The sequence below is a fragment of the Dasypus novemcinctus genome, chromosome 3, assembly GCF_030445035.2.
Source record: "Dasypus novemcinctus isolate mDasNov1 chromosome 3, mDasNov1.1.hap2, whole genome shotgun sequence".
Lineage (NCBI taxonomy): Eukaryota > Metazoa > Chordata > Mammalia > Cingulata > Dasypodidae > Dasypus > Dasypus novemcinctus.
Window position 1 is genome coordinate 47088960 of NC_080675.1, and position 27557 is coordinate 47116516.

General features: G+C 40.0%; 1 protein-coding gene across 1 annotated transcript; it reads left to right on the forward strand.

The window, feature by feature from the left end:
* Positions 1-24799: 24799 nt before the first annotated feature.
* On the forward strand, positions 24800-26754 carry GPHB5 (glycoprotein hormone subunit beta 5). Its single transcript, XM_004455329.1, has 2 exons — positions 24800-25003; positions 26566-26754. The coding sequence occupies exons 1-2, from the start codon at positions 24800-24802 to the stop codon at positions 26752-26754; spliced, it is 393 nt and encodes a 130-aa protein (XP_004455386.1).
* Positions 26755-27557: the final 803 nt, after the last annotated feature.

The window sequence follows — 27557 nt, forward strand, 5'->3', positions numbered from 1 at the left end:
ATAGGCTAAATGTTGAAGATGGTGGCACCATGAGATGGACCCGCTGTTGTGGGTTGAGTTGTGTCCCTGCAAAAGATAGGATGAAGTTCTAATTTTCAACACCCCAGCAAATGAACTTATTTGATAATAAGTTTGTTATTGATGGAATTAGTTAAGTTAAAATGAGGTCATACTGGGGTAGGATGGGTCCTTACTCCAATGTGACTGGTGTCCTTAAAAGAAGGGGAGAAGAGTGCAAACAGAAAGCAGGGAGAAGTCCATGTGAACATGGAGGCAGAGATTGGAGTTGTGCTGCCAGAAGCCGAGGAACACTGTGGATTGCTGGTAACAACCAGAAGCTAGGAAGAAAGGATCCTCCTTATAGGTTTCAGAGGGATCGTGGTCCTGGCAACAACTTGATTTCAGACTTCCAGAACTGTGAGACAATACGTTTTTGTTGTTTTAAGCCACCAAGTTTGTGGTACTTTGTTATGGCAGCCCTAGGAAATGAATACACCTCCTCCTGTTCCTAAATAATTGTGGGATACTGCCCCTGCTTTTGCTGACTGTGAGTGACTTTGTGTTAAGACATCAAGATTTGGGGGCTGTTGTTAGCTGACTATAATTAAAAAGGAAGTCCTATGCCATTCTGATTCTATCTCCTTTGTAAGTGACTTGTTTTCCATGTGACCTATTTTTCTCTTTGAAAGATGGACAGGAAGTATACTGTAAGGAAATAACATTTGAACACATTCTTTTTTTTTTTTTTTTAAAGATTTATTTATTTAATTCCCCCCTCCCCCGGTTGTCTGTTCTCTGTGTCCATTGCTGCGCCTTGTTTCCTTGTCCGCTTCCGTTGTTGTCGTCAGCGGCACGGGAAGTGTGGGTGGCGCCATTCTTGTGCAGGCTGCACTTTCTTTCGCGCTGGGCGGCTCTCCTTACGGGTGCGCTCCTTGCATGTGGGGCTCCCCTACGCGGGGGACACCCCTGCGTGGCGCGGCACTCCTTGCGCGCATCAGCACTGCGCCCATCAGCACTGCGCATGGGCCAGCTCCACCCGGGTCAAGGAGGCCCAGGGTTTGAACCGCGGACCTCCCATGTGGCAGACGGACGCCCCAACCACTGGGCCAAGTCCGCTTCCCTTGAACACATTCTTGAAGGAGAAGTAGGACTCCGCTAGGCAGAGGGAATTGTTTAAGCTAAGGCAGGGTGGTAGAACAGAGCAAAGTGTGTTTGAAGAACCATGAAAAGGCTGCTGAGGAAGTCATCCATTTATCCAATCTTTAAGTAGTTAGGGAGCTTCAGTGAACTGCTAGCTGTCAGATACAATACTAGAGGAGAGATGGCTTCTGTAGATTAGTGGTAGAAATAGAAATGTAAACATAAATTTTCAAAATAATATTTAAATACTATCAGAGCAATATAGCATAGTGGTTAAGGGCATGAACTCTGGATACAGAATGCCTAAGTTCAAATTCTTGCTTTCCTACTTTTAGGGGTGTGACTCTGGGCAAGTTATGTAAATCAGATTCTTCATATATAAAATGGAGATAGTAATGTGTAGCAATATCATTGTTGCAAATATTAAAAGAGACAGTGCAATATAAAGTGCTCCATAGATACTGACTACAGAGTAAGACTTTAAAAATTTTAGCTCTTATTACCGAATATGTGTGGATATAAGCTGATGTTTGGCTGGGAAGGACCTTTAATGCTATGTCAAGGTATTTAGGCTTTACCATGTATAAATTAGAGATTATTTCAATATAGAGATGAAGGAGAGACCCATTTTTGGTGCTTTGTCATTCTACTTGCCTTACAAAACTCATTTTCAAGGGAGCATCACATTTTATCAGACTCTCATTACACCCCTTACATTGCTACCCACAAAAACAAGCCTGGGGCACTTTCACAAGTACCTATTTTTATTAAATTGAAACTAGCTTCAGAGTTCTTTATGATTTACTACACTTCATTTCCCAAGGCCAAGGTGAGTCAATGATCTCTTCCTTTCATAACATTTCTTAGGTTCCTTGTGATTTGATTTGCTGCTTGGAGATTTTGAATGGGATTTTAGACTGTCAGGGCTGGAAGAGGCTTTTGGGATGCTCTCATCCAACCCCCTTGCTTTCTAGATCAAGAAACTGAGGTCTAAAGGGAGTGTTGGTTTTCCTATGGTCAACAATGCTTCTGGTGGTAATTGTTAGTGTTTGGGGGTAAATAATAGAAAAATAAGTCACAGGAGTCTGACAGAAGGAGATAAAATATTGACCTTCTTACTGAGTGAAAGTAAATTATAGTTTGATATGTGGTCAAATACACTTCCTAATGCCTTTGCTTTGAATTGAACTTACCCATTTGACAGGTACTGGCATGGTTGCCTACCTTAGAGGTATTCCCTGCCTTTCTCCCTGGCCAGCAGAGCTAGTCTCCCACTGTAGAGGCTGAAAATGCCAGGGACTCACATTGTCAGCTTCCCTTGCAGCTAGGGCATGATCATATGACCTGATCCTGGCCAGTGTAATTAAAGGGGAAATCTGGGGGGCACTTCTGGGGGACTTTTGCTTCTTAAGAGAGAAGCTCATGCCAAGATATGTATCTATCCTCCTTTCCTGTCTTTCCTGCTTGGGGCATTGTTGCTTAAGGGCACTCAGTGTGAGGCTGGGGCAGCTTATGAGGGGAGATCAACATGCAGAGGATGGCAGAGTAGAGAAAAGGGAAGCACCTGGGATCTTGATGACACTGAGTAGCCACATCCACACTGGAGCTCCCTGACTCTGGCTTTCTTGCCATGTAAACTTAAGCAGTAAGTTTATGCCACCTTCAGTGGTTCATACTTTTTACTTGCAATATCGTTACTTGAAGCCCACACCATCCTAAACCATTACCTGAACTACCAGGATGTTGAGTCGCCATGTGTATTTCCCAGTCTCTCTATCAATATGAGATTCAGGGTGGGAGTGTGTTATGGAGAGGCAGAGGTCTCTGTGTCCTACCCATACTTTTCCCTCTTGCATTCTATGGAAAAGTGAACCCAGCCCTAAGAGTAATTCTGGAAGGAAAAAAGTTGTACTGGAGTCTAAAAATAAAAGTGTCTTATAATTTTTTTAAAGTGAGGAATTAGAGCCATATTTTTTTTTTTTTAAAAGATTTATTTATTTATTTAATTTCCCCCCCTCCCCTGGTTGTCTGTTCTTGGTGTCTATTTGCTGCGTCTTGTTTCTTTGTCCGCTTCTGTTGTCATCAGCGGCACGGGAAGTGTGGGCGGCGCCATTCCTGGGCAGGCTGCACTTTCTTTTCACGCTGGGCAGCTTTCCTCACGGCCCCCACGCGGGGGACACCCCTGAGTGGCACGGCACTCCTTGCGCGCATCAGCACTGGGCATGGCCAGCTCCACACGGGTCAGGGAGGCCCGGGGTTTGAACCGCGGACCTCCCATGTGGTAGACGGACGCCCTAACCACTGGGCCAAAGTCCGTTTCCCTAGAGCCATATTTTTATGTGGTAACCAGAGTTGAGCTGAGTGTGTGAGTATGTGCATTCTGATATTATTTCTAAAGCTTTGTGCTTTTGGCTGAGTTGGCTGCAGTCTTCATTGATCTCCAAGGCAGTTTAGAAAATAAAGCATTAACAAGAGCGGTCAGGCATGCCTGAAATGCACATCTTATTTCCAGAGTTCTGGACATGAACAATACGAGGGATGAATCTAGTGACTACATCTTTGAGGCACAGTAATTTCCTTACCCAGTTCCTTCTCTCCTTTTGTCCCTGAGGGGAGAGGAAATTATGTCATTGCCCATCAGGCAGTCAGAAAAGGCCAAACTCCTTTTTTCAAAGACAGAGCACTAGAACAGCAAGAATGATTGAGGCAAACGACTGGCTGTTGATCAAGTCTAATTTCCATACTCTCCACATTTCTTCGATGAGATATTTCAAGTAGCAAAGAGCTAATATTTTTTGCCTCAAGTAATTGAAGTTAGTCACAAAACCCAACCAATATAGCAAGGTGTCAAGGAGTTTCAAAGAAGAGGACATGTGGACTGACCACTCACCTGGAGAATACTGTTCAAATTAGTGGGGGTTAGAAATGATCAGGTTTAGTGTCCTGAGGTGGGAAGAAGATAATAGGGAAGTGGGTGTTGACCCTGCTGCCTGGGCTTAATGCTTTCAGAATCACAGTTCCTTGGGTAAGTCCACATAAGCACGTGTGGGCCGCATGCTGCACTAACATGGCAAGTCTTTCGGAATGAACCATTTATTCTTCTGTAAATATTTGACAAACTTCAATGGAAACTTTAACAATGTTTTGAGCTGAGAGAAAATGGAAAAAAGTGATGTGGGGTTTTCTCTACAATCATCCAATTACTTATGTAAATGTTTATTTTGCCTACTATGTGTCAAATTGGGAATATAAGGGTGAACGCCAGAGTCATAGTCTAGCAGGGGATATAGCCAAGTAAAGTGTCAATGACGAAGCAACGTGCAGGTGCAGTGATAGGAAAGCTACAGGGCATGAGGTGAGCACATGGTATGGGCACTCATCTCAGGCTTGGAAGATCAGGGAAGGCTCCATAAAGGAAGCAGCAGCTAAGCCCAGTTCTGAAGAGTCCTGAAGGTGGCGAAGCAGAGGTAGGGGCTGGGGAAGAATGTTCTCAGGAGAGGAGAGGGCAAGTGTGAACCCCAGAGGTGGGAGAGGGTGTGATGTTGGCTTAAGTTGCAAGTTGCTAATTATGATCTGAGCTTGGAGTGAGAGTGGGGAGGGGCAGAAAAAAGAGTCAAGGGAGCTAAGGAGAATGTTTTGCTAAAGAGTTTGATTTTATTCTGAGTGCTATAGAGAGGAGTGAAGAGCGTCAACCAGAATGTACAAATAAAGATCATCAGGATTAGATATATATTTGCAAAAGTCTTTGGTAGCCAGAGTGAACAGGTAGGAAGGGAAGTTGGTGAGGGTCAGGCACATCAGTAAGAAAGGTATTCGGGGGTCTAAGACTTAAGAGGACAAATTCAAAAGGTGTTTGGGAGATAGAGTTGACAGAATTGTGTGTTTGTGTGTGTGTGCATTGGGGGGGAGGGTTGTTTATGGGAGAGGGAGATGCCCAGGATGATTCCCAAGTGGTATCATTTACAGAGATGGGAAGCACCAGATGAAGGCCATAGGAAAACCTGGGGAGAAAGATAATGAGTTTGTCTGGGACATAATGAGGTTGAGGTGTTTCTGAAACATCCAAATAAAGAGATGGGGTAGGTAGTGGAGAAATCACTTAGCGAATGGTATTAGATGCCTATATGCTTAATATTTAAGCTGTTTCAGCTTTATGTTCTGGGCCTAATTTACTTTCTATCTGTGGCTTAACTCAGAATCATGGATTTGAGATGTTTGCTCAGCTTTTAAAGCTCAAACTACATCTCCATTTTTTGAACAGCATTTTGCCAAGGTGGGTCACTGTGATGGTTAGGCTAATGTGTGAACCTGGCCAGGTAATTGTGCCCATTTATTTGGTCAAGGAAGCACTGGGTTAATTGTAATACAAGGACATTTATGGGCTTTAGTCATCAGCGAGTTTACTGTGTAGAGGGTTAATTACATTGAGGTCAGTGTGGGAGATTGCCGTCAGCAATGAGTGATGTTTTATCTAATCAGTTGAATGCCTTAAAAGCGGAAGTGATTTCAGCATTCAGAGAGAATTTCCCAGCTTGTCTTCGGACAGCTAGCATCTCCCAGAAACTTATCAAGGACCTTCATTGGACTTTCATTGGAGCTCCTGGTTTGCAACCTGTCTGCAGAACTTGGACTTGTGCATCCCCTCAGTCCTGTGAGAGAATCTCATAAATCTCATACTATTTACAGATATCTCCTGTTGATTCTATTTCTCAAAAGAACCCTGACTAATGTAACTACTTATTCAAAGGATGCTGAGTGAGTCTCCCCAGGTCCTACGGGCCATGGCTATGGAGAGAGATGGCTCTAATTCAGCCTAAAAAATAATGCTGTCCTCCACATGGACAGTTCATGAGTTTCTGATCTTACATTGTATTTTTTCACTTTCCTTAGCTTTTGCCTGTTCATCCTGGGCTAGTGTTTTTTTCAAACCTATCCTTTATTATGAAATTCCTCCATCTCCTTGATTGTATATTTCCTTTCTCTGGACCTGCTTACCATTCTGGCTTCATTGTTCATTAAATGTCAGAGCCATCCCTACTTGGAGAAATTTATTTCTGTGATTTATTTTGATGCAGGCTCTTCAGTAATGTTAAGAAGCAGTGATTCAGTCAGGCAAGCAGACACATTTTCAAAGACCGAAATTCTCAAATCAAGTAATTAGGTGCAGCAGTTAAAAAATCCGGTTCTGGATAAATAAGCATTTTGATAAATTCTGAGAAAAATTCTCTTTTATGAATCCCTTGCTGCTATAAGCTTTGAAATTTCATATGCATCAGCTGCAGAGGCTCAGCTGGTGAAGGTTCAGAATTTTTTATAAGGTTGATCTAACGATCACTCACTATAGCCTAAGATTTCTCACTGGAACAGCGTAGCGAAGTAGCTAAAGCCGGATACAGTAAAAATCAATCAGTCAGAGCTGAGTTTGAATCCTATCTCCATCACAGTTTAGCTGCAAGGCCGTGGTTAATTTAGCTTCTCTGGGCCTCAGTTTCCTCATCATAAAGTGTAGATGATAATATTTCTTCATAGGATTGTTGTGAAAATTAATAAACGTAAAAAGGATCTAGAAAGACATTCAAATAATTGCTCCTTCTCTGGCTCTTCTCTATTTCTAATCTCCTGTCTCCAGAAAGGTCCTGGGAAGGTTTCTTGAAATTCTTTCTCTCTTAACATTGTACTGGTAACTGGATAGAACCATCTGTACTTTAGACTGGCACTGTCCATTACTGTCGCTGCCACATGTGAGTCTTGAACCCTTGAAATGTGGCTAGCTTGAAGTGAGATATGCTGCCAGTATAAAATACAGATCAGAATTCAGTGACCTAAATAAAAAAGTAAAAAGAATATAAAATATTTCATTAAGGAATTATTAATATTGATTACTTACTGAAATGTAAACATTTTGGATATATTGGGTTAAAAATATTTTATTAATACATTGGGATTATTAATTTCAACTGTTTCTTTTTAATTTTTTAAAAACAAATCAATTTTATGGACACATATTAATAAAGCATACAATTCATCCACAGTGTACATTCATTAGAATCTGGTATAATCACATAGTAGTACATTCATCACTTCAATCATTATTAGAGCATTTACATTATTTTAATAATAATAATAAATAAAAACAGACAAACAAACAAACAAAAATTCTTCACCTCTCAATCACTCTGTGCTTCACTGCCGTACAAAGCTGCTATTTCTGGCTATTCTTGCACATTTATTTATTTTTAAGCAGTTTTATTGAGATAGATTCACATACTATATGATTGATCCAAAGTGTATAATCAGTGGTTTCTAGCATAATCACAATGTTGTACATTCATTACCACAAAATATTTTAGAACAATTTCCTTACTCTAAAAAGAAAAATCCCATACTCCTTAGCAGTCACTCTCAACCCCTCTATTTTCCCCAGCCTTACATAACACATAAATCTACTTTCATCTTTATAAATTGACTTATATTTACATTTTATATAAATGGAATCATGAAATATGTCTTTCACTTAGCATGATTTTTTTTAACATCCTGTTAACCCTTTTTTAACATATATCAATTCAGTTTCAAAGAAAAAGAGTCTTTGAATTTTGCCCATAATTCATATTTCACATGCAGTTTTACTATGCTATGCGTTCTCCTGTTACACTTTTTGGCTTTTTAAAAAATAATATACATGACCTTAGACTTTCCCTTAATCCACTGTCATACCATATAATAGTACAGCTAGTTACAAACATTATGTTGTGCTTTAACCTTTTCTATTCATTTCCAAAAATTAACACACATCTTTTTTACCAATTCTGCACAAGTTAACCTTCAGCTTTGCATTCTCTAACTTCATTCTATTTTCTGGTGACCCATATTCAAGTTATTAACTCCATGAGATAACACAACATGTTTAGTTCATAGTGCAGTCATACAGTATTTGTCCTATTGTGTCTGGCTTGCTTCACTCAACCTAATGTCCTCCATCCTAATGTCCTCCAACATATGTTGTCATATGTTTTACGACCACATTTCTTCTTACAAGTGCATAATATTCCATCGTGTGTATACACCACAGTTTGTTTATACACTCATTGGTCGATGGGCACCTGGGTTGTTTCCATCTTTTGGCAGTTGTGAATAATGCTACTATGAACATTGGTGTGCAGATGTCTGTTCATGTCACTGCTCTTAGTTCTTCTGGGTGTGTATCAGTAGTGGTATTGCTGGGTCACATGGCAAATCTATATTCAACTTCTTTAGGAACTGCCAAACAGTCCTTCACAGTGGCTGTACCATTCTACATTCCCACCAACAGTGAATAAATGTTCCTATCTTTCCACATCCTCTCCAACACTTGAGTTCTCTAATAGTGGCCCTACTAATACATGTGAAATAATATCTCATTGTAGCTTTGATTTGCATTTCCCTAATTGCTAGTGATGTTCAACTTTTTTTTTATGTGTTTTTTTTTGACAAATGTCTATTCAAGTCTTTTGCCCACAATTTAATTGGGTCATTTGTCTTTTTATTGTTAAGTTGTAGGATCTATTTATATATTGTAGATATTAAACTCTTACTAGATATGTGATTTCCAAATGTTTTCTCCCATTGAGTTAGTTGCCCTTTCATCCTTTTGACAAAGTCCTTTGAGGTGCAAAAGTGTTTAATTTTGAGGAGGTCCCATTTATCTATTTGTTCTTTTGTTGTGCGTGTTTTGGGTGTAAGGTCCAAGAAATCACCACCTACTACAAGGTCTTTAAGATATTCCCCTACATTTCCTTCTAGTAATTTTATGATCCTGGCCTTTATATTTAGGTCTTTGATCCGTTTTGAGTTGATTCTTATATGGGGAGTGAGATAGGGGTCCTCTTGCATTCTTTCGGTGATGGATATCCATTTCTCCCAGCACCATTTCTTGAAGAGACTGTTTTGTCCTGTTACCATGAACTTGCTTTTGGCCATTCAAGGTGCACTTTCCCTACCAAATGAATTTGGTAATTGCTATTTCTATTTCTGTAAAGTATTTGCTATTGGAATTTTGATTGGTATTGGACTGAATCTATAAAGCAGTTTGGGTAAGATTGACTTCTTCATGATATTTAGTCTTCGAATCCATGAATATGGAATGTTTTTCCATTTGTTCAGGTCTTCATTGATTTCTTTCAGCATTGTTTTGTAGTTTTCTGCATATAGGTGCTGTACTTCTTTGGTTATATTGAGTCCTAGGTATTTGAGTCTTTTTTAAGCTATTATAAATGGAATTTTTTCTCTGATTTCCTCCTTAAGTTGTTGGATACTAGTGTAGAGAAATGTTATTGATCTGTGCATGTTGATCTTGAATCCTGCTACTTGCTGAACTTGTTTATTAGTTTAAGGAGCTTTATTGTAGACATTTCAGAATTTTCTAAATATAGGATCATGTCATTTGTGAATAGTGAGAGTTTTGCTTCTTCTTTTTCTATTTGTATGCCTTCTATTTTATTTTATCTCTTTCTAATTGCTCTAGCTAGAACTTCTAGCACAGTGTTGAATAACAATGGTGACAGTGGGCATTGTTGTCTTGTCCTGATCTTAGAGGGAAAGCTTTCAATCTCTCCCCATTGAGTACAATGTTGGCTGTGGGTTTTTCACATATGCCCTTTATCATATTGAAGAATTTTCCTTCTATTCCTATCATTTGAAGTGTTTTTAAAAATATTTTTTTCAAGAAAGGATGCTGGATTTTGTCAAATGCCTTTTCTGCATCATTTGAGATGATCATGTGGTGTTTTTCTTTCAATTTGTTAATTTGATGTATTATGTTAATTGATTTTCTTATGTTGAAACATCCTTGCATACCAGGAATAAGTCCCACTTGGTCATGGTGTATAAGTCTTTTGATATGCTGTTGAATTTTATTTGCAAGTATTCTGTTTAGAATTTTTGCATCTATGTTCATTAGAGAGATTGGTCTGTAATTTTCTTTTCTTGTAGTGTCTTTATTTGGCTTTAGCATTAGGGTGATGCTAGCTTCATAAAATATGTTGGGTAATTTTCCCTTCTCTTCAACTTTTTGGAAGAGTTTAAACAGGATTGGTATCAGTGCTTCTCGAAATATTTGGTAGATTTCATCTGTGAAGCCAGTGTTTCTGGACTTCTCTTTGTTGGGAAATTTTTGATGATTGATTCAATCTCTTTAAATGTGATCTGTTTAAGTTCTTGTACTTCTTGTAGAATTAATGCAGATTGCGTGAGTATTTCTAGGAATTTGTCCATTTCATCTATGTTTTCTAGTTTGTTGTCATACAGTTTCTCATCTTATCCTTTTATGATTCTTTTTATTTCTGTGGGGACAATTGTAACTTTCCCCTCTTGCATTTATTATTTTATTAATTTGTGTCTTCTCTTTTTTTTTCTGTTAGTCTAGGTAGGGGTTTGTTAATTTATTGATCTTTTCAAAGAACTAGCTTTTGGTTTTGTTGATTTTCCCTTTTGTTTTTGTTCTCAATTGTATTTATTTCTGCTCTAATCTTTATTCTTTCCTTCTTTTTGCTTTGGAAATGGTTTGCTGCTCTTTTTCTATTTTCCAGGTGTTCAGTTAGATCTTTGATTTTAACTCTTTGTTCTTTTTAAATATAGTCATTTTGGGCTATAAATTTCCATCTCACAACTGCATTCACTGTTTCTGATAAGTTTTTTAAAATATACTTTTTAACTTTTATTTTTATTTTTCAAGAAACTTTGATTACATAAACATTACACAGAAAATATAGGGGATTCCCATATTCCCTGCTTCCTAGCCCTCCCACATTTTCCCACATCAACAACATCCTTCATTAGTGTGGTACATTTGTCACAATTGATGAATACACCTTGGAGCATTGCCACTAAGCAATGATTATAGTTTACATTGTAGGTTACACTCTTTCCCACAAATTTTCATACATTACAAGATATATGATGGTCTGTATCTATTATTGCAATGTCATTCAGGATAATTCCCAAGTCCCAAAAATGTCCCCAAATTACACCTATTTTTCCCACTCCCTTTTCCCTCAGCTGAGAACCTCCAGTTCCTACTGCCTCCACATCCATGCTAAAAGTTCTTCCACTACTAGAGTCACAACAAGACTACAGTAGAACAACTATAAGTCTGTTCTAGCCCATTCCCCAATCTTGAGGATTCTGTGATGGTGATGCCCACTCTACTTCTAATTGAGAGGGGTCTTAGATCCCATGGGGCAGATGGATGGGACTTTCTTGCTTGCAGTTGTGGACTCTCTCTTTTCCTTGAGATGGTCATTGTTAGCCATCATCTCCTTGTTAGTTGTCCTGGTTGAGTCCAATGACCTGGAGAGTAGGTGTTGCAAGTCTGTTGAGATTCAGGGCCCAATTGGCACATGAACAACCCAAAGACTTAAGTCTCTTGAAACTCTATAGGTTCGAATAGACGGGCATCAGAACCATGTGTAGGGGAAACACAACTGAGTCCAACTCTATCACACTGGGGAAGGTAGATTCCAAAGTTGGGTCCTCTGGCAGGGCACTAAACTCCTGAGCTGTCTGTCCTGCCTATAGTGTCTGAATGTCTCTAGAGCCCTCAGGGTTCCCACTATTTGAGGTCACATTTACTTTGGCAGTCAATGAGTTCTTGCTGAGATGTGCATAAACGCAACTTCTGAAATGACCTCCCAACTCACTTTGAAGTCTATTAGCTATATAAATTAATTTGTCCCATAAGTTTTCATAAGTTGTGTTCTTGTTTTCATTCATCTCAAATTCCATTTCAATTTCTTCTTTGACCCACTGATTTGTTTAGGAATGTGTTGTTCAGCCTCCACACATTTGTGATTTTACCTCTCTCCTGTCTATTAATGATTTCAAGTTTCCATTATGATCTGAGAATGTGCTTTGTATACTTTCAATCTTTTTATGTTTATTGAGGCCTGCCTTATGACCTTACATGTGGTCTATTCTGGAGAAAGATCCATGAGCACTTGAGAATAATGTATAACCCATTGAGTTTGGGTGTAATGTTCTCTATATGTTTGTTAGGTCTAGCTTGTTTATTGTATTGTTCAAGTTCTCTGTTTCCTTGCTGATCTTCTGTCTAATTGTTCTATCTAATGAGGTGAGTGGTGTGTTGAAGTTTACAACTATTATTGTAGAGACATCTATTTCTCCTTTAAGTTTTGCCAGGGTTTGCCTCATGTATTTTGGGGCATCCTTGTTAGGTGCATAGATATTTATGACTGTTATTTCTTCTGGTGGATTGTTCCTTTTATTAATATATAATGGCCTTCTTTATCTCACAACTTTCTTTCATTTAAAGTCTGTTTTGTCTAATATTAGTCTCGTTACCCCTTCTCTTTTTTTTGTTACTATTTGTGTTAAATATCTTTTTCCAAACTTTCACTTTCAACAAGTTTGTATCCCTGGGTTTAAGGTGACTTTCTTGTAGGCAGCATATGGATGGCTCATGTTTTTTTGTTGTATCTATTCTGCTAACCCATATATTTTGATTGGGGAGTTTAATCCACTCACATTCAATGTTATTACTTACTTCCACCATTTTATTCTTTGGTTTTCATATTCCATATCTTATTTTCATCTGTCTTTTACTCTTTTGGCTATTCTTTCTGCTATTCTTATCTTCTATACTCTTCTCCAAGCCTCTCTCTGTCTTTTTCTTTCGGGCTGTAAGGCTCCCTTTAATATATCCTGCAAAGGTGAATTTTTAAAAAATGAACTCTCTTAGTTTCTGTTTGTTTGTGAATATTTTAAACTCACGTTTATATTTTCTTCATATCTGAAGGACAGTTTTGCTGGATAAAGAATTTTTGGCTGGCAGTTTTTCTCTTTCAGTGTCTTAATTGTATCATACCACTGTCTTCTGGCCTCCATGGTTTCTGATGAGAAATCTGCACTATGTCATACTGGGTGTCCCTTGTCTGTGATGGTTTGTTTTTTCCCTTACCGCTCTCAGAAGAGGAGAGATATAAATAAAAATAAAAATATATATATATCACTTATTCTTTCTTCTATCATTTTGAGTTTGCTGTTAATGCCTCTAATTTTTTAAAATCTCACCTATCATGTCTTTCATTCCTATGAGCTCTGCTACTTTTCTATTCAGGCTTTCAGATTCTTCTTTGTGCTCATTCAGCATCTTTTAAAAATATAATTATTTGTTTTTAAAGAAGTTTTAGATTATATAAATGTTACATAAAACATATAAGGGATTCCCATATGCCCCCCCTTCCTCTCCCTCCTACACTTTCCCACATTAACAACACCCTTCATTAGTATGGTACATTTGTTACAATTGATGAACCCATATCGAAGCATTGCTACTAACCATGGAGTACAGTTTACATTATAGTTTATACTTTGTCCCATACAATTTTGTAAGTTATGACAAAATATTCAATGGCCTGTATTTGTCACAGCAATATCATGCAGGACAAAACCCCCATATTACACCTATTCTTCCCTTTCCCATCCCTCAGAACCCCTGGTGGCCACTGCTTTTACATCATTGATAAGTTGCTCAGTGTCTTGAAGTCTCTTAGTTCTTTAGCCATATTGTCTTTCAGCTCATTAATTTGATTTTGGAATTTTGTGTGAATCTTGATTAGTTTGTCTCAAATCTTGTGTCTCTTCTGGGGCTTTAATATATTCCTTTTTTTGGGCCATTTCTTCCATTTTCTTAGTATGGCTTGTAATTTTTTGCTGATATCTAAGCATCTGATTAGGAGGTGAGTCTACTCAGAGGCTTAATTTCTCTCTCTTTCATAGAGATTTAGTGGGAGGAGGCTATGTTTTATTGCTGTTCTTTGATTCTTGGTTTAAACAGATCTGGGTCTTTAGGATTGTCTCTGTTAGTTGCTCAAGTCTGGGCCCTGGGCCCAGTAATGGGTTACAGACCCTCTTGGGGAAGGAGGCTGTAAAGGCCAGAAAAAGCCTCGCTTGCTTATTTACATTTTTTTTTATCCTCCCCCCTTTGTGTTTGTGTGTGTGTGTGCATGTGTGCTGTTTGCTGTATCCATTTGCTATGTGTTCTTTTGTGTCTGTGTTTATTTATTTTATTTCTCCTCCCCCTTTGTGACTGCTTGCTGTCTGCTCTCTATGTCCATTTGCTGCATGATCTTCTGTGTTTTTGCTTGTCTCTCTTTTTTTTCTGTTGCGTCACCTTGCTGAGTTGGCTCTCCGTGGCATCTGCGGGCCAGGTAGCGCTCCATGGCGCTTTGCAGGCTGGGTGGCACTCTGCGGCGCGCAGGCAAGCCTGCCTTCCCAAGGAGGGATGCGTACCCAGGGCCTCCCATGTGGTAGACGGGAGCCCCACTGATTGAGCCACAGCTGCTTCCCACTCATTGACTTTTAATGTCCTCTCAGGCACTTCTTTAGCCTGCCAGCAGATGGTGCCCTTTGGCAGCCCTCTCAGTTCAATGCTTGGAAGTGTTTTTGCTGCAACATGGACTGGATGAATGTGGCAGAGGTTCCTGCCTGGACGCTAAGAGTCTCATAATTCCAACTTTCTCAGAGGTACTTCTCCAACCTTTGTTGGCAGCCCCCTCCCTTTTCCTGGGTAGGGAATAATTCCACTCCCCTCTATATCTTCAATAACCAGTCCTGGTCAGTAGAGAGGGTTTAGTCCCTGGCCAGCTTCCAAGGTAAACAATGGTGTGGCCCACCAGCCTGGAAGGGTTTGTGGGGCACAGCAGATCAAATTTGTGGGTCAAAAGTTCTCTGCCTTAGACTGTATCCCTCTCTTTTCCATCTCCTGGGGAGGTCATTCCCTGGGGTCCCCCTGTGTCTGTAGCTGCAGGCCTGAGGCCTGTGAATTCAAAAGTGTCTATTTACTGGAGGAGGATGCCAACAGTTGCAGCTACTACTTTTAACTCAGTTTTGCCTTTGTGATTCTTTTCCTTTGCCCCTCTCTCTTTAGAAGGCACTGGGAACCAAACCTGTAACTGCTTGAGGCACTTCTGCTCCCTGCTGATTGTGGCATCTGCTGGTTGTGGTATCTGCTGGTTGTGGCATCTTTTTGGTAGCAGTATCTGCTTGTTGTGGCATCTGCTCATCTTCTTTAGGAGGCACTGGGAACCGAACCTGGGACATCCTGGGAGGTGGGCACCCAACTGCTTGAGCCAAATCTGCACCTTTCTTTTTGCTCTTTAAATGTGACTGCTGGAAAATTTAAAATCACATATGTCACTTGTATTATATTTCTATAGGACTCCTTTGCTTTAAACACAGGACTTATCCCAGTGTGCAGGGCAGTTCTAGCATCTGAGGCTGTTGGCAAAGTAATCACCTGAATTGTCACAGCAACATACCCACTGGTCTCTGCCCCTATCTACCTTCTCACTATAACCATGGTGTCTTTCTAAAACATTGGCTTAGCTTCTACTTTATGTCTGGATACAAGCTGAATTCTTCAGAGTACCTGATCCTCCCAACCCCCTGCTGGCATCATTGCATCCCTGCCGTCTTCTTGAACACAGGATATGCTTTACCATGACAAACTCCATGTAATGCCCCAAACTCACCCTATCTTCAATATCTTCAGTTATTCATTCAGTAAACATTTAAAAAGAATTAACTATGAACCAGGCAATGTTCTAGGCATTGAGGAAATGAGCAGTGAATAAGACAGACAAGGACCCAGTTCTCAGGGACATTATGTTCCTTATATCCCAGGGATGCAGTCAACACATGTTGATTCCTCTGCCTGAAATAAATTCTCTCTCTCTTGAAAATAACTGGAGCCACCTCTCTAGGAAGCCTCTCCTGACAAAGCTCCTGCTCCCAGTTTGATCTCTCAAAGCATCTTATATTCCTTTTAATCACAGTCTGTTTATGTTATGTTGGTTTACTTTTTAAAATTAAACTTTATTTAGAGATAATAGTAGGTTTACATGCAGTTATAAGAAATAATACAAAGAGATTCTATGTACTCTTTACCTAGTTTCCTCAATAATAATTTCTTGCAAAACTATAGTACAATATCACGACCAGGATATTGACATTGATGCATTATATTGATATTATTTAGATTTCCCCAGGGTCATTCTATTTGTGTGTGCCATGTGTAATCAGGTCTATTCAGTCTTATCACCTGTGTAGGTTCATGTATATACTCTCACAGTCAATTTACAAAACATTTACAACATCACAAAGATCATAGATTAAGGTGCCACACCCACTTCCCTCCCACCCTTCCCTGCTCCCAACCCTTGGCAACTGCTAATTTGTTGCCCATTTCTATAATTTTGCCATTTGAAAAATGTTATATAAATGGAATCACACCATATGTAATCTTTCAAAATTGGCCTTTTTCATTCAGCATCATTTTCTGGAGATTCATCTAGGTTGTTGCATGCATCAATAATTGGTTCTTTTTTATTGCTGAGAGTATCCTATTGTATGATGTACCACAGTCTTTTGAACTACTCACCTGTTGAAAGACACCTGGGTTGTTGTCAGTGTTTAGCTGTTATGTATAAAGCTGCTATGGACATTAAGGCATTAGTTTTTGTGTGAGGATAAATTTTCATTTATCTAGGATAAGTGCCCCCAAAAGCAATTTATAGACCATCTGTATAAACAGTCACTAGACTGTTTGTTGTTTGAGAGCAGATTCTTAGTTCTACTCATATTTGCATCACATATACTTAGCATGTGTATGATATTCAGAAACCCTTAATAAAACACAATAAAATATGAAAGGACAGAAAGAAGGAAGGAAGAAGGGAGAAAGGAAAGGAAGGGAGGGAAGAAAGAAGACTACCTTTACTGTCAGTTGTTAACTATTCCTATCCCCATGCCTCACAACATCTTCTATTTTTTAAAAATGAACCCAGTGACCCCAGTGCTAGAGCAGTGCCTGGCACACAGTAGTTGCTTAATAAATATGTGAAATAATTTAATGACTACTCTCCTTATCCTTTTTTCCATCCTCCCATTGCTCTACTCCACCACTTGAGCACAAGCATGGGCACACACAGACACACACATGCACACTCTGGGGCTGTGATCGTAGAAATCTTTTTCTGGAACAAAGTCAATAGCTCACAAATGAGCTATTACTTCAAGGCTTGGCCAACAACCACTTTTGGCCTTGTCTGGGTGACTGCCTGGGGGGGTGAGATGGGGAAATACAAATGAAGGGTTTGGGGACCCAGCAGCTTGGTGGACTAGTTCCAACCAGAGTACAGGATGCACTTGAAATAAAGAATGCTTCTGTGTGGCTCATTAAGCTCCTTTCTGTTCCTCTCTATTAGGCATGTGTCTGCCATGCCCCACAAAGCTATGACTCTCAAAAGTGGAAGAGTCAGGCGGAAATAAGAACATTCCACTTCAGTGCCTAAACCATGTGCCCCTTAATCTGAAGTAAATTTGTGACAACTGACAGATTTCTCTTTCAGACAGTTGTGGAGAAGGCTTACTTGTCCTAGTAAATCAGACACAGGCTTCATTATTTTTAGTCTTGTTAAAAAATGTTACCATGGCAACTGTACCATCATCTAGGGCAAAAGTTATCTCTTTAAGTCAATAAAATGAGGAGCTGCTTTGAGGGGAAGCAATGGCTTTTCAATAAAATTAATTTCTTCCAAGTCTTCACCATTCATCTTCATTTGTAAGGTTGGATTTATTCCCCTCTGTAAATAAGGGATATTAAAAGCAACATACAACTCTGCAAGATCCAAGGCCGACCTTTCCTGTATGTGTTTGTAGAAAACCACTAATTCTACAATGTCCTTGAAACACAGTTTCATTTATGCTTTTTCCCCCCATCCAAGGGAGGCATAATGCTAATTAATTTGGCCCCTGGGCAGAGCATTGTGCACTTTGAAAGGCCAATGGAGAAAAGCATACAGGAGCATGCACATCTTTTTGAAACTGTTAAGGGATCATTTTAAGAGATGCAACAATCATGTTAGTTCCTGCTGGCTCTCATTTAGTACCTCGTGGGCACAGAGTGGGTATTCAGTTTTGGCTCTGTTATGTTGACTCCATCCTTGATCAGAACTGAAATTATTTGGGTGTGTTCATGAAGATTTATTAATGTTGAATTTTGGAACTGTGATGAATGTCTTAGTTTGCTAGGACTGCTGTGATTATGGCCCACAAGCTAAGTGGCTCAAACAACAGAAATTTATTGTCTCACAGTTCTGGGAGCCAGAAGTCCAAAATCACCCACCCTCTGAAGCCACTATAGAAGAATATGTTCTATGCCCTTCTCCTGGCTTCTGGTGGTGGCTGGTAATCTTGGTGATCCTCGGCTTGTAGATGTACCATTTTAATCTCTGCCTTATGTTCACCTGGCCTTCTCTGTGGTCTGTCAGTTTCCTCTTCTTATAAGGATATCAGTCATATTGGATTGGGGCTTACCCTAATGAAGTGTGGCCACATCTTAACTAATCACATCTTCAAAGACCTTATTTCTAAATAAGGTCATATCTGTGGGACCAGGGATTAGGACTTCAACATATTTTTTTGGGGAACACAATTCAACCATATGGTTAAAACTTGTACTCCCAATGTGTGAGGTTTGGACCTTAAGAAATAGATCTAACACTTTTTTATTCCCTGCTGAAAAATGTACTGTTAATTTTAGTTTCACATCAGAGAAACTCAGGCTGACTGGGGTTGGTGTCCACCCATGGTCCATGGTTTAAGAATACTGGTAAGGTGTGGGACATGACTCCTAGGGATGAGCCTCCCTGGTGCCGAGGGATTACTACCAAGTACCAGCTGATGATGTAACTAGAAAAAGACCAGCATAATATCTCAGCCTATATGTAATATCAGGAGTTAAAAACTGCTTTATGAATTTGGATAAAAGGGGGAAATGGAAAGGACAAATGGGTTTATATGGCTATGAGTCTCCAAAAAAGAGTCAGGAGGTCATCAGAGGGGTAATGCTTATGCACGCCTCAGCAGGGTCCCAGAGACAGCCAAAGTAGATGGAAGCCCAGGTACAGGTTCTCCTGAGGGCTACAGAGACCCACAGGTTCTATGGTCATGGCAGATGGCTCTGGAGTTCAGTGCCATGTCAGTTGGCCCTACTTTGAAGTTTGTGTTCCTGAGTGTGATGGAGTTGCACTCAAATATGACCTTTCTACACATGCCTCTTCTGTTACTTTTACCAGGCCTGTGGTTGTTACTTTTACCAGACCTGTGGTTGGTGTATACTCAGGAGACCTGAATCTCTGGACTGTCCATGTGACATTCAAGCCCTGAGCCTCAGCAGACTTGCAACTCCTACTGTCTGGTTTATTGGACTTACCCTGGCCAGCTAACAGGGAGGTGAAGAAGTTCAACCATCACACCAGGGAGCCAAGAGTGCCTACAATTGCAAGCAGGAGAATTGCATCCATCATCCATGTGGAATCTAAGCCCCCTCTTCATATAGAGGGGGAGTGGACAAAAACATTCCAGGGTCCACAGGCTGGAGAATAGAGTATGGATTAGAGTGGACTTGGTGATATTCTACTATGGAACCATTGTGATTAGTAATGGAAGAAATTGTAGCATTGATGTGGAGAAAATGGCCATGGTAGCTGCTGAGGGTAGGGAGAGGGAAGAAGAGATATGATGTGGGGACATTTTCAGGACTTGGAGTTGTCCTGGGTGGTACTGCAGGGACAGATGCTGGATATTGTATGTCCTTCCATGCCCCACTGGGTAGACTGGGAGAGAGTGTAAACTATGATGTAAACCACTATCCATGTGGTGCAGCAGTGCTCTAAAATGTATTCACCAAATGCAATGAATGTGCCATGATGTTGAAAGAGGTTGTTGATGAGGAAGGAGTGGTGTGAGGGGGGTGGGGGGTATATGGGGACCTCATATTTTTTTAATGTAACATTTAAAAATAAAATAATGCTGGTAAGGTCTCATAGCCTTCAAAGATTTTATTTCAAAGATTTTATTTCATTTATTCTCAAATTCAAATTTAATACTTTGTAATCAGGATAAACCTAGATATTTGATGGCACAACAATTTTTTTTTTGTTGTCATCTTTTTTATTTCTCATGGTCCACCTAATGATGGGAAGTAGAGAGAAATATTTACTGCCTGCTCATCATGGACCAAGCACTGTGCTAAACAATTTATAGACATTATTTTGTTTAATTGTCATATGAACCCAATGAAGGAGACATTTTCAACTTTATAGGCATCTCAAATTTGGGAGATTATAGGACTTATTCAAGATTGCTAGTTGCAGTTGGTAAGATTTGAATGTAAATCTGGCTGACTTCATTCTAATATGACCCCTCAGATGCTCCCTCTGACTTGCCTCAGCTTGTTCTAATCATAGTTTGCAAATCCTTAAATTCCAGATCTGGGAACAATCTTATGAGCCGTGGTGTCCAACCCCCTAGTGTTACAGATGAGGAAAATGAAGCTGAGAAGAGTGACTTACCCAAGGTAGTCACAGAGGAAGTTGTGCTACTAGAATCAGCAGGGCCCACCCACAGAACACAGTGTCTCAAGGCTCTGTGAATGTTTCCATCCCTTGCACACAGTCTGGGCCAGACCTTGGTTGCTTAGTCACTGCTTTGAGGCACTGACACTGACGTCATTTCTCTTCGTTGTCAAGATGATTGCTCACATGTGCCCCTTCCCCACTCTCCTAGTTGTCTTGATGAACCTGTATCTTAGGATTCATCTTCCAAGGTGACAGTGAATTCATGTGAAGATAATGATGGAACAAAACAAGAGAATTTTCTCCACAACCTCTTTTTGGAGACATTGCCTACATTTTTGCTGTTTCAAAAGAGTGACTTTAGGGAAGCGGACTTGGCCCAGTGGTTAGGGCATCTGTCTACCACATGGGAGGTCCGCAGTTCAAACCCCGGGCCTCCTCAACCCGTGTGGAGCCGGCCCACGTGCAGTGCTGATACGCAAGGAGTGCTGTGCCACGCAGGGGTGTCCCTCACATAGGGGAGCCCCACGCGCAAGGAGTGCACCCCATAAGGAGAACCGCCCAGCGTGAAAGTGCAGCCTGTCTAAGAATGGTGCCGCCCACATGGAGAGCTGACACAACAAGATGACGCAATAAAAAGAGACACAGATTCTTATGCCTCTGACAACAACAGAAGCGGACAAAAAAGACGCAGCAAATAGACACAGAAAACACACAACCAGGATGGTGGGGAAGGGGAGAGAAATAAATAAATAAATAAATCTTAAAAAAAAAAAAGAATGACTTTATTGGTGGGAATTTCAGTGTAGGTGGAAGAGAAGGTGGCAGATGCAGAGACTGGTGCAGAGATATTCTCCAGGTGATCAGGGCCTTGAGTAGCCTTTAGAATCATACTACAACTTCTTGGCATTTTGACCGTCCAGAGACAAGTGGTTTGGCATAGTACAGGATCTCAAAAAGTGCAGTCCATTCACCATTCCCCTTTTCTACCCTATGGCAAAGCTGACCTCCACCCTGGAAATGGGTTTACGTGCCTTTTTAAAAATTTATATTTTATTTTTCCATACTTTCTTTTTTTCTTTATTAGAGAAGTTTTGGGTTTACAGAATAATCATACATAAAATAAAAGATTTTCATATACCACTCTGTTATTAACAACTTGCATTGGTATGGAACATTTTTTACAATCGATGATAGCACATTTTTAAAGTTGTACTATTAAATATTGTTCACTGTGTAGTAGAGTTCCATAGATTTAAAAAAAAATTTATTCTGTTACTCAGATGTCTTTTAAACACAGCAATTCAAGTAGCCACTTCCATTGACTGGTGTTGATAACAGGGATGAAAGCAAACCTATTTGCTATCACCAGTGTTATAGAAGGCTTTGGAGACAGGCAGGTTATAAAATAACTCTGAGCCTCATTGCTACTAATGTAAAAACAAGATAATAACTGATTTACAGAATTATTGTAAAGTTTAGAGGTAATCTATGTAAGAGAACAGCAGATTCCATGGTTTCTGGTACGTAGTAGCTGCTTAGTGACTACAAATTGTCAATATTATAAGGTTTATGCTGATGAATGGCAGATATGATGCCGTAGGTCTGCATCACAAGGAAGTTGGAGATAACAAAAGAAAGGTGCTTTTGGCCTCCCTTTGTTGGCTTTCTTTATCTTGTGACACTATGGATTTAAGTATGTATGTTTCAGGTCTAAAAGGGTTCATCAGCCCTCTTCAGAAACACAGCTCAGTATGGCAGCTCATCAACACTGGGCCAGCTCTTGGCCTAGCAAATTAGCAAGATCAAGCCAGGTAAGCAATCTGTCCCCATAATATTCTAGCTCTGGTTATGCTACTCACAGGCTGAAGTTCAGGAGATAGTCCTCTAACTATCCCCAGCCTAGCTCAATTGTCTATAAAATCTATGTAATAATCAAACTCTAGAGCCAGGTATGGTATACTGATGGTCTCACTGAGAGTTGTTATATGCCTTGAGAAAATATCAAGCCTTTAAAGAGTATTATATTTATTTAAAGAACTCCTTTCTTTGCAGAAAATGGAAATCCTTTAGTTTCACTATTTATGTAAGTTACATCTTAAATGTCTCTGGTTATGTCATTATTTGCTATGATATGTAAACTCTTAGGGACTAGGATCATGTTTGCTTCATTTATTTTTTAGAGGATCCAGAAAAATGTCATGAACAAACTAGGTTTTAATCCATTTGTATGCTGCTGTTGCAGATGGGAATATAGACTTTGTCTCATACTCATAAATGTGAAGAATACTATTTTGTTCTTATTTTGAACATTTAAGAACCAGACATCTAATGAAAACATATATTTCTACTATAGCAACATTGCATGTCCATACAAGCAGCACAAATGTATACTTACATGGCATATTTTAATTTTAAAAATATTAATATTAATTAGGTTCCTTTTATAGAAGTCTGCCCAATTTAAAAAATGTGAAAAATACTGAAAACTATATTGCAGAAATGAAAAGTCACCTGTAATTCCCATGCTGGAATATAATCACTTGAACATCTTGGTATTTTTTCCTATAGGATTCCTTTTAAGATGTTAATCGTATAATCTAATACTTAACTAATTTTAAGATTTCTAAAATGTTCCTTCTCACTGTGAATTCATACCTTCAGTTCATGATTCCATGTTCTTTCCAATAAGAATTATTGTTTTGTTCTTTTCCAGTGTATTGAAACATGTTATGAGTTCAGGGAAAGAGCTTGCCATGAGCTGCTAGGGACCGACTCCTCTTTCAATGGAACCTTGTTACCATGAAGGAAAATTTAATCCATCTTGCCCCAGTGCATTTATTCTTCTGAGAGCCAGGTAAACTACCTCTGACTGTTTCCCTAGGATTATGTCACCCATCCAGGTAACTTTCTGTTTCAGTAGGTGAGGTTAAGAAACAAAACAACTCCCTTTAAGGTAATCAGTTTGGGAAAATAGAGCCTGGCTTTATATTCCAGGGCTTTGATGTATTTAGTGGTTCCTGTAAGGATCTGCCTCTCTTTTGTTTTGATCGACAAGACCTTTCCTATATATTTGAGCAATCAAGCAGCCCAGTAACTGAGGGCAGAGACAATTACCCAGAGCAAACTCCTACCATTCATTTTGACTTTCTGAAAACTTGGGTTCAAGTTTCAGCTCTGAAGGGTTAGCTCCTCCACGATTAGGTAAGTGCTTCTCCATATTTGCAATTTCATTGCTCCTGAGGGAAGCCCAGAGAGCCAAGCTAAGGTGGCAGGCAGAAGCAGGAACCGTTAGATCAGATTTGGAGATAAATAACTTTGCAGTCTATTTTGAGTAACAATGAATTGAGGTCTCTTCATAAATGCAATGTCTACCCTTATTTCACCATCCAGGTATATTCTATCTAGTGGGTCAAGCCTGAAAAGCCTGAAGGGGGGATTCAGGCTCCTGATAGTACATAGCAAATAACCGAGACCCAGAGAGGATGGACTTGACAATTGGTTGGGATTTACATTTTAAACACCTCTGACGCATTACATCATTTGGTTTCAATTGATTCCAACTAGGTGTTCATTATGGCTAGAACACACAGTAGAGGCCATTTGTAATGAGCATTACACATTTTTATGAATGGCATTCTAGTCAGGGGACCAGGTTTTATAATACCTCCTTCATATCCATATTTTGTGGTAGGTTGGGCTAGTAACAATACATATAGGGCAGACAGTTATTAATATTTATATAGCCTCTCCATCCTTTCCCCATCCATGACACTTGAAAAGATAATTTTGGACAATGCATGTAACATGGTACCTGATTATTCCAGATCTGAATTAAATGATTGACATGTATTCATGGGTTATGTTAGGATGTGCATTGATTTCGGTGTTATTCATATTTTGTGTTCATTTTGAAGACACCATTAGAACAAACTTCTTCAACATATAAGTTAAGTCCACAAGTTGGGTCACAACAGGAAAAAACCTGAGAATACCCTTGAAAGGGTGGGTGTCTAGGGAGCACGGTGGGTCCATGGAATCCATGCTGAAGCCAGTTATAAGAAAGCTTTGGGCACCAATGTTGGAGTGGATGAGCATTTACGATTTAGTGACTCATTTTTTTTCTGGAATGCTAAAAGCCAGTTCCTTTTGTTAGTGACCAACAGACACATTGCTGGCACCCCATTGAGGGCAGCTGGCTCTGTTAATTAACTCTCCTTTTTCTTCCTCTCTGGAGGAACAACATGAAGACTGCATACCTTTTCGTTGGCCCCGTGGCCCTCCTCCTGCTGGCTGGCTGTGGCTGTGTCCTCAGCACCTCCAGCGGGGACCTGCATACCTTTGTGGGCTGTGCCGTGAGGGAGTTTACATTCCTGGCCAAGAAACCAGGCTGCAGGGGCCTTCGGATCACCACAGACGCCTGCTGGGGCCGCTGTGAGACTTGGGAGGTGAGTGGCTAAGACAGGCCTGGGGATGCCTTCAAGGCTTGCCATTTAGGCCTCATTCTTAAGTGTTTGCTTTTTCAATGAAATGAGATAGAACTGGGTCATCTAACCTTTCCTGTGGATTTAAAAAACAAACAAAACACAATTATTTGGCAACCTCCAAAAATGATTTGAAAAAAACCCCAAAAACCCAGAACACCATGTTGCTGCCCCACTAACAAGATTGATAAGATTAATAATTTGATTTACATGGTATCTGTGTATTTGGGGATCATCTCTGAGAGGGCAAGATGCACTATTAGAGTACTATCTAACAGATGGCACAGAAGGATTTAAGGTGTGAGTGAGACAGAAAGTTGAGAATATATTCTTTGTTCAAGTCTGTGAACAAAATTCTTCCTGTAGACCCCCAACTTGTGATAAAATCAGCCAGTTGCCAAGAGAGAGGCCGAATGGTGGCTGAAGGATGGTTGGTTTTTGGTCTTCCTTCAGTTTCTCTCCCACAGCTTTGGACCCCTTAATTCCCCAGGGATTATCACTGATGGATCCATTAGGTCCTTTTATATTCAGCTACATCTGGCCTTCTTAGAGGAACTTGCATTTGAAATGGGGATAATATATCAAACAAAGTTAGAATCCTATTGGGCTGAGAGAATGGGTTGCTTGAGGAGTAAGAAGGAAGGGGGCTATTCAGCACCCCACCAAATCACACCACCCTTCCCACTCTCCTCATGGAAGCCAGCGTTGATTGTCTAGGAAGCACCAGCTCTGATCTCACTTTTCGAAAAACCTTTAAAATCCTTCACTACTACTAAACCAAGAAGGAAGGGGCTAGAAGGTTCCAGGGCATGGAGGTGGGATGTTGAAATTTAAGTTGCTGGTTGGGAGAGGCCTCTCTGAGAGAGTGCAGATTATCTGCAGAAAACCTAAAGTTGGGGTCGGAATGAACATTTGCAAGAAGAGCATTCCAAGAGGAGGGAATAGCAAGTTCAAAGATCATGAAATGTGACAATCCACGGTGACTTTGAGGAACAGTAAGGTCATTTTGGCTGGAAGCAGAGTGACCAAGTCAGCAACGTAGGGGTGGACAGAGACAAATCAGAAGGTAAATGTGCAGAGAAGATGTTGTAGGGTCTTGAGGGTGCCCAAGGTCTTTGCCTGTTACTCTGAGTGAGATGGGAAATCACTGGAGGTTTGAGCAGAGGAGTGATATGCTCTACTTTAGGTCTGAGTAGCTGCATTGCCAATAGATTGTAGGGGGCAAGGATGGAAAAGAGGAGACCCATTAGCAGTCTTTTGCAATGATCAAGATAAATATTTATCGAGGCTTTGCTGTGCATCATGGGTTCTTCTAGGAGCTCAGGTTATGGTAGTGAATAGAATCAGGTTCCTGCCTTCAGGGAGTTGCTTTCTACTGGGAGCAGACATCAATAAGTGAGCAAATGAATAAGTTCTGATAATGATTCTGCAAATAAATTAATTTCTGGTAGTGATAAATGGTACCAAGAAAATGAAACAGGGTGGTATGTTTTAACGGGTTCTCTGTTTTCTACCTGTGGGAACAGAAGCCCATCCTGGAACCCCCTTACATTGAAGCCTATCATCGAGTCTGCACCTACAATGAGACAAAGCAGGTGACCATCAAGCTCCCCAACTGTGCCCCAGGAGTTGACCCCTTCTATACCTACCCCGTGGCCATCCGCTGCGACTGCGGGGCCTGCTCCACTGCCACCACGGAGTGTGAGACCATCTGAAGCTGAAGTGGTCTGCAGAACACAGATGAAAGCCTCGAGCCTCACAGACCCACCTGCATGGCAGCACAAGCAGTTAAAACCCTGGATTCAAGAAGTTGAATTTTGACTTTGCCTGTGGAGAAGGTTGCCTGTTTCCCTTAGGGCCAGCTCAGGCACAAGGCTCAGACCAGCATGCTTACACTAAAAATGTCAAACCATATTTGTGCCTTTACCATAATAATGTATCTTGTTCATACATCTGCAAATTAATTCTTCTTTGCCTTGAATCTTGGAACATCATTTAAATGCTTTGGGTATAATTGGGAAATGGAGTTAGAAAGTCTTCAAATTTTCTTGTTCTATCTAATTACTGGCCTTCAGTTGGATTCTATGAACAAAGAGTCAAAAAGTAACAAAACCAATACTTCAGTCCTCTTGACCCCAAGAAAATCCAACTGTAAACTTTCTTAGAGAAAATACCCCCTTCTCATTTTAACTGAGCATTACTTATCTGCACAAGACCTAGAGTCTGCTTACATTGACAAAGGGAGTACAATAGTGTTTCAGATTAAAAGGTATCTGGATTTGGGTGATTTTTTTACCTAAGAAAAATTCTCTAAATCATCCTAAGATCAAAATAAAGAGGCCCCTTGTGATAAAAATGTTAGAAAAAATATGCATTGGAACTATCATTTAGGAATAAGAATGTATGAAACTAAATCCATGTTTTTAGAGTGTGATGTTCTCCCAAAACTATATCCAAAATGGTTGAATACAGCTATTCTTCCCCATAGAGCATATTTTAAATTAAAATTGTAATTTAT